At 43.9% G+C, this 14,711-nt stretch overlaps 1 protein-coding gene across 1 annotated transcript in view; it reads right to left on the bottom strand.

Annotated features, from left to right (window-relative positions):
* The window catches only part of eif5b (eukaryotic translation initiation factor 5B), a 36,965-nt gene that overhangs the window by 15,574 nt on the left and 6,680 nt on the right, over positions 1-14,711 (bottom strand). Inside the window, exons 2-7 of the mRNA XM_088913352.1 lie at positions 14,212-14,337; positions 13,655-13,721; positions 12,758-13,442; positions 11,170-11,387; positions 4,019-4,169; positions 2,825-2,917 (exon numbers count right to left, since the gene is read on the bottom strand). Coding sequence (XP_088769478.1) covers positions 2,825-2,917; positions 4,019-4,169; positions 11,170-11,387; positions 12,758-13,442; positions 13,655-13,721; positions 14,212-14,337 — 1,340 coding nt within the window. The remainder of the gene's footprint in view (positions 1-2,824; positions 2,918-4,018; positions 4,170-11,169; positions 11,388-12,757; positions 13,443-13,654; positions 13,722-14,211; positions 14,338-14,711) is intronic.

The raw sequence follows: 14,711 nt of genomic DNA, 5'->3' as shown, positions 1-14,711 counted from the left end.
AGCTCCCCCTCCAGGAAATGTTGGGCAATTTATTCCCCTCATCTACAACACTACACAAAAAATACAAAACTGCCTGTTGTATTCAGTCACAGTTTCATTCCAGTTTGTTATTCGGTACAGCACCCATCACGATGGATTGCCACAGAGTCCTTTAACCAACTGTTCAAGAGTGCAAGTCTCGAGATTGGTCTCCCTTTCATGTGGTCATCTGCCCATCTAGCTCTTTACGTAGTTAGTAGCTATTTGATCTTGGGATCTCAGGACGCCCCCTAGATGTTTCTTGAAAGACGCCATATCATCTCCTCACAGTCCCCTCGTTCAAGACCTGAGTAAGTGTAGTTAACCTACGACTCAAACAAAGGTTCTTGGGACCCCACCCCTGCTGGCGTTCATTCTGAGACTCTGGCCTAAAGGGATCCCTTCCATGAATTAATAAGATTGATGGAAACTGTGTAAAGTTACTTTTGTTCCCCCCAACTCAAAAGTCTTAGGTTAATCATGAAATGCAATAGCTAAAAAACAGCTTCCAGTCTTCATGCATTAATAAGTTCAGATTGAGCCTATTAGAAGGTCAATTAAGAGATCATCAGACAAAAGGAGCATGTGGTACAATCCCACCACACATCTGTAGGATGAGACTGATTGATACTGTCATCACTGTCATTGTATTCACACGTCTTCACGTGCTGGTTAACTTAGAAAAAAGTTAAACAGTGAGACAAAACTGCAGGAACCAACACATGAGGTCAAACGAGAAAAGCTGAGCCTGATTAAATCTGACACAATAGCCAAGACATAGTAAATTGTTAGAGCTAACTCTATTTCTTTAGCTGCAATCACAGTCAAAACGTCACATTGGATGGGCTTAGCCATCATTAAATATTAACCCATCACCTCAGATTTAAATGAAATTGTTAAACAAAATGACACTACTTTCAATTCTGACCCAAATAGGCCTTTCCACTTCTGCAAAAAAAAGAAGCCGAAAACTTCACCAGAGGACTTACTCCTGTATTGTGACAACTTCATAAGGAATTAATTTTCCCTTCACTTGAGCTCTTGTGTGCTGATGCATGCCTTACAGCTCTCTGCTGCAGTACGTGGCCTTGGCACAGAAAGTTAATGCTGAAAATAAGGCATGCAGGTGAGTGCCAGCGATCTAAATAAAGTGGATTATCTTCCTTTATAACAAAGGATTTGAATTCTCTCCGTATCAGAGAAACCACTTGTTTTCCTAACGAATGAAGCTACACATTGCTGGTGGTGGAGAGGAGTCCCATTACCCATTAAAGTGCTTTGAGTGGAATGTCCAGAAAAGCTCAAAGTAAGTGTGAGGATTATTTTTATATTCAGACAAGAAAAAAGCTTAAATCACAGCAGCCACAAAGCAGCACAGGACAGGCTGTCACCTTTCGGGTCTCACTTCGCCTGAAAAATCCACAAGCTCTTAATATTATAATAACTGGCTTGTTTGGAGCTGTTCACGTTCTGAGAAGAGGCCAGCTCAGTCACACCTCTGGCAGTAGCGTAAAGCGATTTGGCCCAAACCAGGAAGATTAAAATTCTGCTGTTCTTGAGTTGCCTTCAAATTACAAGCACCCTCCTTACTAAAGTGTTCAATAGCTTCTGCTGTCATTTACAAACAATTTTGTCCCTTGGCTCCTGCGACTGCACATTCCAAAGAGGACATCCTCGATCTCGGCCGGCAGAGCGGTCTGCCATGCCACACTGCGACAGCATGCGGCCAGTCCTGCCCACCCATTCAATCAGCATGCACAGTTTAATTTCCGATTCACACCTCTCCATTCATTCACTACACTGCGGCAGATGAGCAATTGTAGACTAAAATTCCAGATAACCAAAAGATATCTATTCCATGCAGATGAGAAACACAATCATTAGGTTTTATCAGTTAATGATACCTGCAGCAAACAGAACTAGGTGATCCCTTCTCTGGTGCGTGCTGACTGTGCACACCACATTAAGCACACACAGGACAAGCCTCACAAGGAGATAGTAATATTACCATATTTTCATCCTTCAATTGTTTAACCTTAGAAAAAAAAAGATCAATGGTGTCTGCATGTAATGGGTGTTTTTTTATTGGAAGGAGGTTGTAAGTAATGTTAAACATTTCTGAGCAAGATGGTCTATGTGGTTCCCTGCATTTGAACCTAAATTAATGATCTAAAAACATAATACTAAAGCTGCAGGCATGAGGACTGAAAAACCCACCGGCTAGATACTAAATAAACGCACTTTTCTACTTGTATATTTATTCTTTATGTAAAAACCTACATTTCACAAGCACACCTGGCATGTAGATTGCCTAGGAAAATAACTGCTACCTGTAACTCATAAAATATATGTGGTAAAATAATGTAAATGATAAACAAAAGTCAAGCCACAGAAAGTCTACAACCACAGAGGAAGGCAAAATGAATCTAGGAGCTCACACTATTAAAAAAAACACACCCTCTTATAAAACAAACTAAGGAACTAAGGAGAAAACAGCACTTGAGCGAATGCTCTTGTTCCCAGAGATCTGCGAAAATAGGCTTGGAAATAGAAAGCTGTTCTTCGTGTCAAGCGACTGCCAGTATATTTGAACTCCCACGGCACATGGTCTAGATGTTCAGCATACGTACTCCTTCCCCCCGTCAGAAGAACTACACAGTGACCCTTGCAGTAGAAGAAAAGTTTGCTCTGCAGGGAGAGCAGACAGAAGATGGCCAGGAGAGGTGTGCCCATTTTGGAGTTAGTCACCCTCTGACAGGGAGCCGTGTTGGACAATGGCACAGGAGGACGAAGAGCGTTTCTTTACCATCTTGAGTCTGCGGCGATGGCTTCTTCTTCTTCTTGTCCGCGTACACAGGCTTCTTCTTTGGCACAGAGTCTTTGGATGGCACTTCAACACCTGCAACACAACAGCACTAGTTCAGGCTGGGAGGCACCCCACTGCACAAGCTGTAATATTACAGCAATGAGCAATGAGAAAGCAATGAAATTCTGAAGCTAAAAAAAGACATTCTTATCTAATCTAACTTCTACTGAGGAGAAGAAAGAGCTGTTTTTCTTTTGGCTTTCTTGTTTGAAAAACATGTACGGTACATGAGCTCAAAAGGATCAAATTTACAATACCGATAAGACCCTGCTGGGCCATCTCTGGAAAAAGATAAACTACTGTAATGTGAACTTCAGTTGTAAATTTGTGTGCTTTATAATTTAAATTAAACTGAAACAAATACTAGAAATCCACAAAGGCACTTTTCACAGAATAAGCAGTGGAACACACAACTGAGGACACATATGGAAACAATGTGGAAGTGCACATTTAAACTAAAACAAGAGACACTCTTTACATAAAGGGTGGAGGGAGTGTGGAACAAGATGTCCTGTTGAACCCAATTCCCCGATTTCATTTAACTGGATTAATTAAATCCTTGGATCAATGAAACATCAAATAAGCAACTACATATCCAAGGCAGAGATTCACTGAACAGGTATTCCTTAATGGAATCAGGTATTGTTCAAGAAATATCCTTTATTCCTTGGAAAACAAGAGCTATTCATAACTAGTTTCCATCAACAGAACTTATCTTAACGCTCCTAACTACTTGCATGTAAATGAAGCTTATTAAATTGCTAAGAGAAACTAAAACTTCATCCAGCTGAAATCTGAAACCGAGCCACCAGAAGCATTTTCTGTTCTCCATCCCATCTGACTCCATGTCCTTGTCTTGCTGCTGAATGCAAAATCTCCTCTCCATCTCCCTTATTCTAGACTGAAGAGATTTAGATCTCTTAACCTGTAACTAGATGGCAAATTCATTGAGACCAGAAATCACTCCTGTGGTTCATCTTTAAACTCTTGCTGAGGCTAGCATACACTTTTCTGTGGTTTGGTGACCAGAGCTGAACAGAGCATTCTGAGTGAAGTCTCACTGGGGCTGAGTGAAGGGCAGAATTTAACCTCTGCACTTCTGTCCGCTGCTTCTTCTCCCCGGTCTCTACCCACCTTGTGCCTGGAGAGCTCTCAGGGTGGCCTCTGCTCTGGCGCGGGCCTCCCTCTGGGCTTTGGTCAGGAGCTTGCCCTCCTTCTTCAAGCGCTCCTTCCTCTCCTTCTCCTTCTGCTTCTTCTTCTCCTTGCGCTCCTGTTCCAGCCTCTCCTACGGGGTGGGAGAAATGGGCGCGCTCGTTGTTAATCCGAATCCCCCCTGCACCTCCAGGACAGAGGAGAGACAGACCAGAGGACCTGCTCGGGGGAATCCCATCCATTAACACCACTGCACGTTTTACACTGAAACTCACAGCCCCCACCACAGTGTGTCTCATGGAGAGCAAGCTGGGGTATGCGAAAAGATGAGTTCCTGAAGCAAGAAATTGTATAGGGCTAATAAAGTGATGCTATGATGTTATGTTATGAGTGAGGTGACGCCATGCTACTGGACAAACACCCTACAACAGCAGAAGCAAACCAGCCTACAACCAGACCACAGTGAGAAAAGTTCCTATGGCCACTGCAGAAACCCAACCCTTCCCACCTCATGTGTTAAGCCTTGTTTTGTACAATTTTATACACATGACAATGTGTTTCATGCGGTCTCTTTCCCGGGTTTGCTACAGTGAATCCAAGATGCAGCAAAGCACAGAACATGCCATAACTGGTGTAAAAATCATTTCAAATATTTCTGCCCCCTACATCCTTCTCCTGGCCGGATTTAAAAATCCGTGCAGCCCCAGTTTTTCTGGTAGATGAACCCCAACATCTCTGAATTCCACATACGAGGCTCGTTATACATGGTGCCATGCTGCAGGACAGACACTCTAAAACAAATGAAGAAAACCAGCCCACAGAACAAACTCACTGAGTGTGGTGCTATACACTATACATTAGTGACCTACATTCTGACTTATTTGAGGTTATATTTCTGCTTGAGCAACCGGACTGCACTCAAAAACGGGTCATCACGGGAAAGCCAAGCCCTGCCTCCGACAAAGCTAAGCAAATGAAGAAGACGGGCTGAATGGTCTCCTTCCATCTTCCATCTCTTCTTCTGAAGAGCTGAATCCAGAGGTGGCACTGCTTTCAGATTTTTTAGCTGTGAAATCTTGCCGGCAGAGTAATACTCTGAAGATAAATGGCAGGTGGCACCAACAGCAATGCAACCCACTGCACGACGTTCCCATGTGAGCCCAAGAGTTGATAGCAAATAATTAAATGGCTCAAAGAACTCTTCAATAATGGACCTTTACTTCAGTAATATGGTGGATTAAACAAAAGCCTTTTGGCCATATCTCAGTCAAGTTTGAGATGCAAAAGAGAAAACAAAAGGGCACAAAAATAATTTCAATTGCCTTTGCCACTGCTTTCTCGGGGGAAAGCACAGTTTAACTCGGAATCATCTTTACTTCATGAAGCCCCTTTCACGCGGGTTCAGAGTGCTTCCATTAACTGAACTGAGATGCAGAAAGTTCATATCAAGGCCATTTTTTTTACTGTCTCTTCTGTTTTTGGGGTTCAGCGATTATCTTCATGGACAACTGCTAAGCTCTGTTCCACAGCCTACAAAATATACTTCACTGTGCGAGTCCTAAAAGTATTGTTTTCTGTTGCACTGGAATTTGCTGTCGCTATTAGAGATGGCCCTGAAATGAGTGCTCGGTATGGCACTATATACTAGCGAGCTACCGCCATTAGCCAATTATTGACTAATGATCAGCGCCACATTCAAACGCGTCTGCGGTGACGCACAATTCAGAAAGTCCACAGCGTCTGTGATGTCAACACGCCTCATGACCGCGGACAGCTCAGTCGACGCTGGATCAGCTGGCGATCAGACGGACAAGTCGGACGCTGCCTTAAACATTTTAAAGTCTACAAATTAGCCGTTTGGCTTTTTTAAAACTGCTAGTTATTGCTCTTCAGAAAAGGGTAGGTTGACGTTTTATTTTATTCGGGGCTAGTTTTGGAACACGGGAGAAAAACAGCGCAAAGTTAACCAGTTACTGAGATCCCATCGAAAGACAATGATAGCTTAACAGTCATGTGTTTTATTGAAATATTTCGACACCAAAAGTCAAACAACGAGACGGGAAAAAGAGTTGCGGTGCTTTGCGACAAGTGTGACTGAAAACAAGAGACACTGCGATCGGCGCTCAGACCCCCGTTCGCCCATTCCGGCTTCGTCTCTGCTTGATTTAGTTGTTTTTTTTATTTCCAACTTTATTATGATCATATTAATATTCATAAATATTAATATATCAATCTAAAGATGCCTGAAACTGGTTTCATCTTCCATTTTCTTTTTCTATTACGCTTGACCGACTCCGTTTGGTTGCCATGACTACGGTTACCCTGCCGTGACGTCATAAAACAGCACGCACGTGTTCACGTTTACTTCAACATCTCCGATACACTTTCACTAATCAAATTAAGAGTTATTAGCAGTTTATTACCCGGATTCTTAATTATGGTGATAAAAAAGTAAAAGAGATTAAGAACACATTACTGTCGATCTGTGGACGATTTTATTACGACGAAATACAAGAGCTACACATGTGAGCAGTGACCTGGATCAGTTAGCAGAGCTCTGACACTGGCAGGCCTGCTGTTTAGCTGGTCTGGTACGAGTGCAGTGAAACTCCCTATGCAGAGTAGTGTGATAATGTGATGCTCGCACACTTGCTCAATGTCATGATGGACTTGTCCCTCTTTTTAGGTACCAGGATGTTTGACACAATTGGAAGCTATGAGCCTGGTAAGTATGCAGGCGTCAAGACCGTCGGTAACTGCAGTATTCGGAACTGCATTCTGTTACAGCTCTGACTGGGGATACTCCTAGTCTACAGCAGCTTTTTTCTACTAGCAATTAAAGTACCAAAAGAAGGGAAATAATAACAATGAAAAGTGTCATTAAACAGCCATCAACCTTCATAGAACAGTTATCTTGGACTCGGGTCCAAGGAGGATCCCAGCTGTTGGATTTACTGGCAAAGAAAAAGAGTTGAAGCTGATTAAAGCCATATTTCAGCAGTTGTAACTGCAGGAAATCTTGTGTCTCTCTTCGCAGTGATCTTCACTATTCATAGTGGAAGTGAAGACAGCGAGGAGGACTCCGACTGCGAGTAAGCTCCTCTCCTCTGTGTGTCAGTCTGGGCTGGCCAAAGACAGCAGCAACGATACTATACCACCTGTTCTGTCTATCATGGAAGTTTATCATTCTAGCATGGGGGCACTGTTACCAGACCCTTTATAATGACAACTTTGAGGTTTTCATGTGTTTTTACAGTCTCTTAAAGTGCTGAACCAAGTACTAGAAGTGGCGGTGAAGGTGGATTTAGAACGTGCTGAAACCTAAAACAATGATTTCTACATGACCAGGTTCCAGATGACCAGGGAACTCTCTTTTGAAGAGTTCTGCAGCACTGTGGAGAGATCAGGAAGAAGCTGGGAAGAAACCCATGCGTATATGTGCGACTACTATAAGAAACTGGTGAGTACACCATACAGGACACTTCATACATAAACTACAGGATTTACAGTGGTGTGAAAAAGTACACCCCATGAAAAGGTTTGTCTTTTTTTACATTTTTGGACAAAAGGATATTTGATCATCATTTCAACAATACTTATAAAGGTGATCTTATTTTTTAAAAATAACTGAGAATTCCCACTCTGCACTCATTTGTACTATCTAAATCAACAGAAACGCAATTTCCTTGTGTGGAAAAAGTTAGTACACCCCTACCTTTATCATTGCATCAAATGCCTCAAATTATAATCAGATGCACCAAAACAGGTGCAAATGATTAGAACATCAATAGAGAGTAGCTTGGAGGGCACTGCCTTATATAAACATCAGAAAGCTGTGGTCTGGTTTGGTCTTAGCAATTGAGGTGTGTGACTATGTCATGCCAAGATCAAAAGAGCTGTCTGAGGCCCTCAGAAGAAAGACTGTTGATGACTATGAGTCTGGGTAGGGTTTTATAGCCATTTCCAAGCAATCTGTAGTCAATCACTCCCACTGTCTGAAAGATCATGTACAAATGGAGAAAATTCAAACCACTGGCAATCTATCCAGGCCAGGTTGTCTCACCAAATTCAGTCCAAGAGCTGACCGAAAGATGCTGCAGGAAGTCTCCAAGAACACCAGGATAACATCAAGGGATTTGCAGGCAAGTCTTGTCTCAGTCAATGTCAAAGTGATTGAGTCAACCATCCGAAAGAGACTGCACAACTTTGCCCTACATGCGAGGTCAGGAAGGAAGAAGCCTCTGCTCTCAAAAAAGAATATAGATGCATGACTGAAGTCTGCAAGACAACACCTAGGTGAAGATCAGGACTATTTGAACAATGTGCTCTGGACTGATGAGACAAAGGTAGAGCTGTTTGGCCACAATGTCAGACGTCATGTTTGGTGAAAACCAAAAACTGCCTTTGACCAAACGAACCTCATACCAACTATAAAGCATGGTGGTGGAAGCATTATGGTTTGGGGCTGCTTTTCTGCCTCAGGGCCTGGCCAGATTGCCATCATAGTCAACCAGGAATTCCACACTGTACCAGAGAGTACTTCAGGAGAATGTGAGGCCATCTGTCAAAAAAGCTGAAACTGAACTGTAAGTGGACCTTGCAACAAGACAATGACCCAAAACACTCAAGCAAATCCAAAACAGAATGGAGGAAAGAAGAATTAGAAGTGGAATTACAGACACAGCTGTTTGATCATAAATGAAAAATGAGGTAATCTATTCCTAGTTCTAACTTGCTTTTTTCCCCACCAAACAGAGCAACAGGAGAGACAGCTCGACTGCAGACATTCTGGACACCGAACAAAAGGTACGACCTGCACCTGTGGTAACTTGTAATATAGAAATCTTGACATTTTCAAAAATAAACAACGTTTTGCTTCTTTCCACCACCTATTCTGGTCCTACCTTTCACAGCGAGGACACCTGTGAAGCCAAGCTGATTAACGACTGCAAATTCCAAATACGGGAGATTATTTTTCCTTTGTCCACTCTCCCTTCCAGTTTTGTGCCATCCAGATCTCGGGGTATCGCAAATAAATTGAAATGGCAGATTTTAACACATCGCTTGGTGTTCCTTTCATAGATAAGAAAGAGAACTGAAGAAAGGAAGCACCTGGACACAATCAGAGACCAAATTTTGGCCACAGTGAGGTACATAGAGGTGAGTGTCTTCACCTTTGTTGATTTAATGGGAGAGAGTAAATTCCATCTTCTTACTGGCTAGAAAAGCTGCACAACTTCTTTATGTTAGTTTAAGTTGCCTCACAATGAAAAATATGTTTTTCTTCTACCATGTACTGTCTGTAGCTGTTAGTCACATCAGATGAACCACATCTTAGATGCATCATGCCTCATAAAAATGTTATTCTACAAGTATCTGCAATACGTAAATTGAGATTTAAATTTAAGAATAGCTTGGGTAGTTTTGTAAATAATTACTGCCTTTATCCCTCAGCGGAAAGCTTTCCTCACCTGGAAAGCAACGGAGGACAGGCTGAAGGCCTTCAAACAGGTATGTGTTCTCTTCTGCTCGCTGTCCTCCGATAAACTGGGATTGTGCACAAACCTCTTGTTCAGACCAGACACTTATTTTAAATAAGGATATTCAGAATCAGGATTGTGAGCAAGTTTTCGAGTTTGTATAATACATGTTTTGCTAAAAAGCAGCTCTAGAAGAGCAGTAACATGAGAAGGGACAATGTGACCTTTATTGCCATCATCCGGTTCTGGTTCTGGTCCAGTAGCCAGTACTGGTAAGACCTCCCCTTCTCAATATTTCAGGCGACGTTTGAATTCACATCCTGAAGAATTGTCACATGAAAATGATGAAAAGCATTTTAACTAAGAAAATACAACAAAGCTTAATCATTTCGCTCCCTGGCTGAGGGCAACATCCTCTGAAAATTACGAATCTGCACATCCAGTCACTCCAGTAATTTCAATCAGCACCTTTTTGGGGACCCACTGACCAAACAAAAACTTTCCAAGAGGGGTTAACATCCAGATTTCAAGGTCTTCTTCCAGTACAGAAGACCAACTACCTTAGAGATGTGTTAGTCAGAGCTCTGGAGTGGCTCCTTTTTTACTCTTAGTTTAAAACATATCACCATTTATCCATGAATGGTAGTACTTTTGGGAAGGAGAGTATTGTCAGGTTTGCACTGGGTCTGATGGGATCATTTTTCTTGAAACAGAAACTACAGTATAAACAGCTGCTGTTGACCAACCTGAATGAAGCAGTGGAGAGAAACAAGGTAAGTAAAATTCAAAACCCCTTTTGAAAAGTCAACGATTGCCTTTCATCCCCAGATGTAACGAGTGTCACTGAAGTTTACGCTCATTTGAAGACTAGGGTAACAGCAATGAAAACCTAAAGACAGCACAGCTGACTTCAACAGCTTGTCAGTCTCTTTGTCAGCAGCAAAGGATTTCTCATTTTTCCCTCTTTTTCATTTACAGGAGCTCCAGGCCCAAGTAGAAGCTCTGCACAAAACAATCTATTTGAAACTGAAGAGGATCTACTGTGGCCACCGCACAAACCAAACCCTTCCTAGCTAATGTGTGGAGCCTTGTTTTGTACATGTGTAAATACATTTTATAGACATTATCATGTGTCTCATGCTGTCTCTACCCCAGGCTTGCTACAGTGTATCCAAACTACAGCACAGCACACAACATGCCATCACTGGTGTAAAAATCATTTCAAATATTTCTGCCCCCTCCTTTCTTGTCCTGACCAGATTTAAAACTCAGTGCAGTGGCAGATTTTCTGGTAGATGTAGATGATCCCCAGCAAAAACATCTCTGGGGCTTCTCGACCTACTGGGCTTGACATATCAGAAGGAGCAATACTCAAGTCACAGCTCAAAAGGCCAAATGCCTTTTTATAACAAGAATACCCTGTAAAAACAATTTTATAGAAAGCTTAGACTTTTTATCACTGTTTGCCATCAATATGGAATCCCTAATTACGTTTTTTGCTCTGCCTGTCCTAATTGGGGTGTGTCATTGCGATTGTGTGACTAGCTATCCAAACGTTCCTTCCAGCGACGGGTTTTGAGACGGGTCCTGCTAACTGGCGATGAAGCACACAGCCCCACACACCACGGTGTTCCGAAAAGCCGGCCCACCCACCTGCTCCAGCCTCTGCGCCTCCAGCTCCTCCAGGCGTCGGAGGCGCTCCTCTTCCTCCTGCCTGGCCCGCTCCTCCTCCTCCTTCATCCGGGCCAGTGCCTCCTGCATGGCCCTGACCGTGGCCTTGCTGGGACCCTTCTTCTTCTCCTTTTCCTTCTCCTCCTTCTCGCCCTTCTTCTTCTTGTCCTTCTTCTTCTTCTTGTCGCCCTCGCCCTCCTCTGCAACAGCACAGCAAGCAGAGGGGCGTTAACGAGCGGCTGCGCCCAGCGGCCCAGCCCTGGTAACCCTGGTGTGCGCATTCTGAACCCCCTTCTGCCAGATATCTACGCAGGACTCTGCCCAGTACCGTGGAATTTTGCACTGAGCTTTCTTGCTTGTGAGGTTATCCATTTCTTTTTTTTTTAGCTTTTACAAAACAGCACCAAAACAGCAGAATAAACATTTGCCTTCATCTTTTTTCATTTTTGTTACATTGTATAAATAAAATGAACTATTAACATTATGCCAGCAGGTATGGAGGGCCATACACACAAAAAAATAAAATTGTTTAATAAGAAACACAACACACAAAAAAGTCCACACATAGATATCGCTGCATATTTTCTCGTAAACTAAAATCAGATCCCTGTAGGGAGATACATTTAATCCATGTTTCCCAGTATTTGTTAAACCTCTCTGCTGGCAATCTAAGTTATTTTTTCCATTATATAGATCTCATTCACAACATTAACCCATTGTTCATGTGTTGGAGGTTCTTTTATAAGCCGAGGTTATCCATTTCATTTCTGATTTCACGTCTTCAATGAACAACGCTTGGAGACATAAATATGATGAACTCTTCGATCCCTGTTATTCGTCCTATGATGTTTCACACCTCTGTGAATTGCTTTTTAGAATAGAAAGTATCAGGGAAAGTATAGCAGGCAACACAAGCTGAGAAGTAAAAAAAAAAACACAGCTCCAAGGGCTGAATTCAGGTCAGGAGTACACGAGTCAGAACTGGGCATCTGCAAGAGCCCAGAGGATATATCAGGAGCAGAGAATCACGACTTCTGGTTTCTGAGAGTCAAACATTCTTTAGGGAATCAAACACAACATATTTTACTTTTGTAATTACTTGAATTTCCCGTATGGGATTCATAAAGTATCTACCTACTTTTTGTAACCATTTTAAAGTGTTTCACCTTACTTACACACTGGAAAACACATTGCTATCTTTTGTTTTTATAATGAATTAATCCGTGATTAAATGGATAATTGTGCCCTTCTTCCTGTGCAAAAGAGCCAAGTTATGGCGACTATTCCTGGTGAAGTGATCGATGTGTCACGCCTCTCCCTGACGGAAACACATCACAACTCCCTCTCCCGCGCTCCTGCGCAACTCCAGACCTCCAGGGCCTGAATGCGGAAGGCTTTCCGAGTCTCTGACAAGCATCAAACTGGTCCAGTTAAGCGAACAATCGGATCAACTGGGCCATGTAGAGCAGAGGTGGAATGAAAACCTGAAACCGGGAAACTACAGCCCTTCAGAAGGGCAGTCCCACGCCACTGTCCAAGAGGACAAGGATAGAGACGACGGGAGACTCACCCTCTTTAGCATCGCCGCCCTCCTTCTCCTCAGACACGGCGCTCTCCAGCTTTTTGGGCTCTGAGCTGGGAGCCGCCGCCGCCGGGACAGGAGCCTTCTTGGCCCCCTCTGTGCTCTTCTCCTTGTCCTCATCCTTCTCCTTCAGCTTCCTCAGCCGGGCCTTCTCCTCCTCCTTCTTCTTGCGCTCTCGCTCCTTCTTCTCCGCCTTCTTCTGCGCCGCCGTCTTCAGCTTGAAGGAGCCGTCCTCCTCTTCCTCGTCCTCCTCCTCCCCGCCGCTGTCGGCCCTGCCCGCTTTCGCCCTCTGGCTTTTCTGCTGGGCCTTCCTGCTGCCCCGGGAGCGCTCTTCCGAATCGTCGTCGCTGTCGCCCGCAGGATCAGCTGCCCCGCCCTTCGCACCTCCATCCTCATCGTCCGACTCCGAGGGGGGAGCCTTCCTGCCCCCCTTTTTTGCCCCTCGGCCCTTCTTGCCCGGCCTGGGGTCATCACCTTCAGAGTCAGAAGCAGCAGGCGGAGCAGCCGGCTCCGACGTCTTCTGGGGTTTCTGGACGCCGTTCTCCACATCATCATGACCTTGCCCCTCGTCCTCATCCTCATCCAAGCTGGCCTTCTTGTTGCCCTTGCGGGTTTTCTTCTTTTCGGCCTTGGTGGGGCCGGGCTCGGCTGCCTCCTCAGCAGCTTCGGCTTTCTGAATCAACATCGGGGCAGAGAGGCGAGAGAAGGCAAGGGTTACCAACACGTGCATTTCTACGTGCAGAGGAAACGCCGCCAGATGCCGAAGAATATGGTACAGTAGCTCAAAAGGCAACAGTCCTTTACAATCGCTAGAAACCCCAATTTTCAGGACAAACGTGGTTCTTTCCAATTTGTCCACACCACACAAAATACTAAAGAGAGTACCTTGTTAGATTTTGCTCCTTGGTTTTCTAGGCTGAGCTCCTCTAGTTCCTTAAGAATATCCTCCTCACTGAAAGGCAAGCAAAGAAGAAAAAAAATCAGCAAGTAGACATATTACAAACAAATTAGTAGGTCATGAGTTTCCAAAATAATGAAGCAGAGACCATCCTTGTCTGCATTTTCTTAATCAGATGCTAAATGCGAATGTGCCACAGTCTAGACTGCAATAACAATAATCCCTCAGATGGTAGCAAACAAATGTTTCACAACAGGATGAGCTACAGGTAAGAAAGGCAGGTTGTTTGTAATACAATGCTGCCGGCGAGCCTGGATATTGTGTAACTGGAACTGTGCTTATTTTCTAAAACCTCTTTATGTTCTCTCTTGTTCTTCACAACATTAGGAACCACTTCCTCTTTTCAAATTGAGCCATTCTATACAGATATAATGCCAGTGTCCCAGAACTGATCCCTGATTTAGCCTGATCTTTCTGGCTAGGGCTAATATTCAAAGCCCCTGCCCTCGATGTGGGGAGTGGGGGTCCCCTCAGGGAGACCTACTCGAAATCCTGAGTCTTCTTGTTCTTCTTCTTTTTGCCCTTGCCCTTGGCGGCGTCCTGCTCCTTGGCGGCTCCCGCGCCCTCTATCTCAGCAGCCAGGGCATCGATGTCGACGTCGTCTTTGGCGCTAGGACGGAAGAGCAGAGTGGGGGAATTCAACACAGATCCCGGCCGCACTCTGCAGAGGTCAGAGTGCTGCTGGAGCTGGGAAACCAAAACACACCGGGGGGGGTGTCCTTATGCCCATAATCCAGAACCACTTACTAGCAGTCATGCGGGGTGCATCAAGGGGTGCACAGAAGATTTCCACAAAAGCATTTGAAAAGAAACCAGGCTTCAGATATTTTCTCAACTGGAAGTTGACCTCCGTTTCTTAGCCCTGTGAAACTCAAAAGCCAGTATACATATAAAAATAAATTTAGCACACTTAAGTGCTTTCAGATGTACTGCCAATACCTTTCAGATGCCACACGTACGGAATTAAAACTTATTGGAAGTTAC

The sequence above is a fragment of the Atractosteus spatula genome, chromosome 4, assembly GCF_055471065.1.
Source record: "Atractosteus spatula isolate fAtrSpa1 chromosome 4, fAtrSpa1.hap1, whole genome shotgun sequence".
Lineage (NCBI taxonomy): Eukaryota > Metazoa > Chordata > Actinopteri > Semionotiformes > Lepisosteidae > Atractosteus > Atractosteus spatula.
The sequence above is the reverse complement of the archived record's forward strand: the minus strand, read 5'-3'. Positions and strand labels throughout refer to the sequence as shown.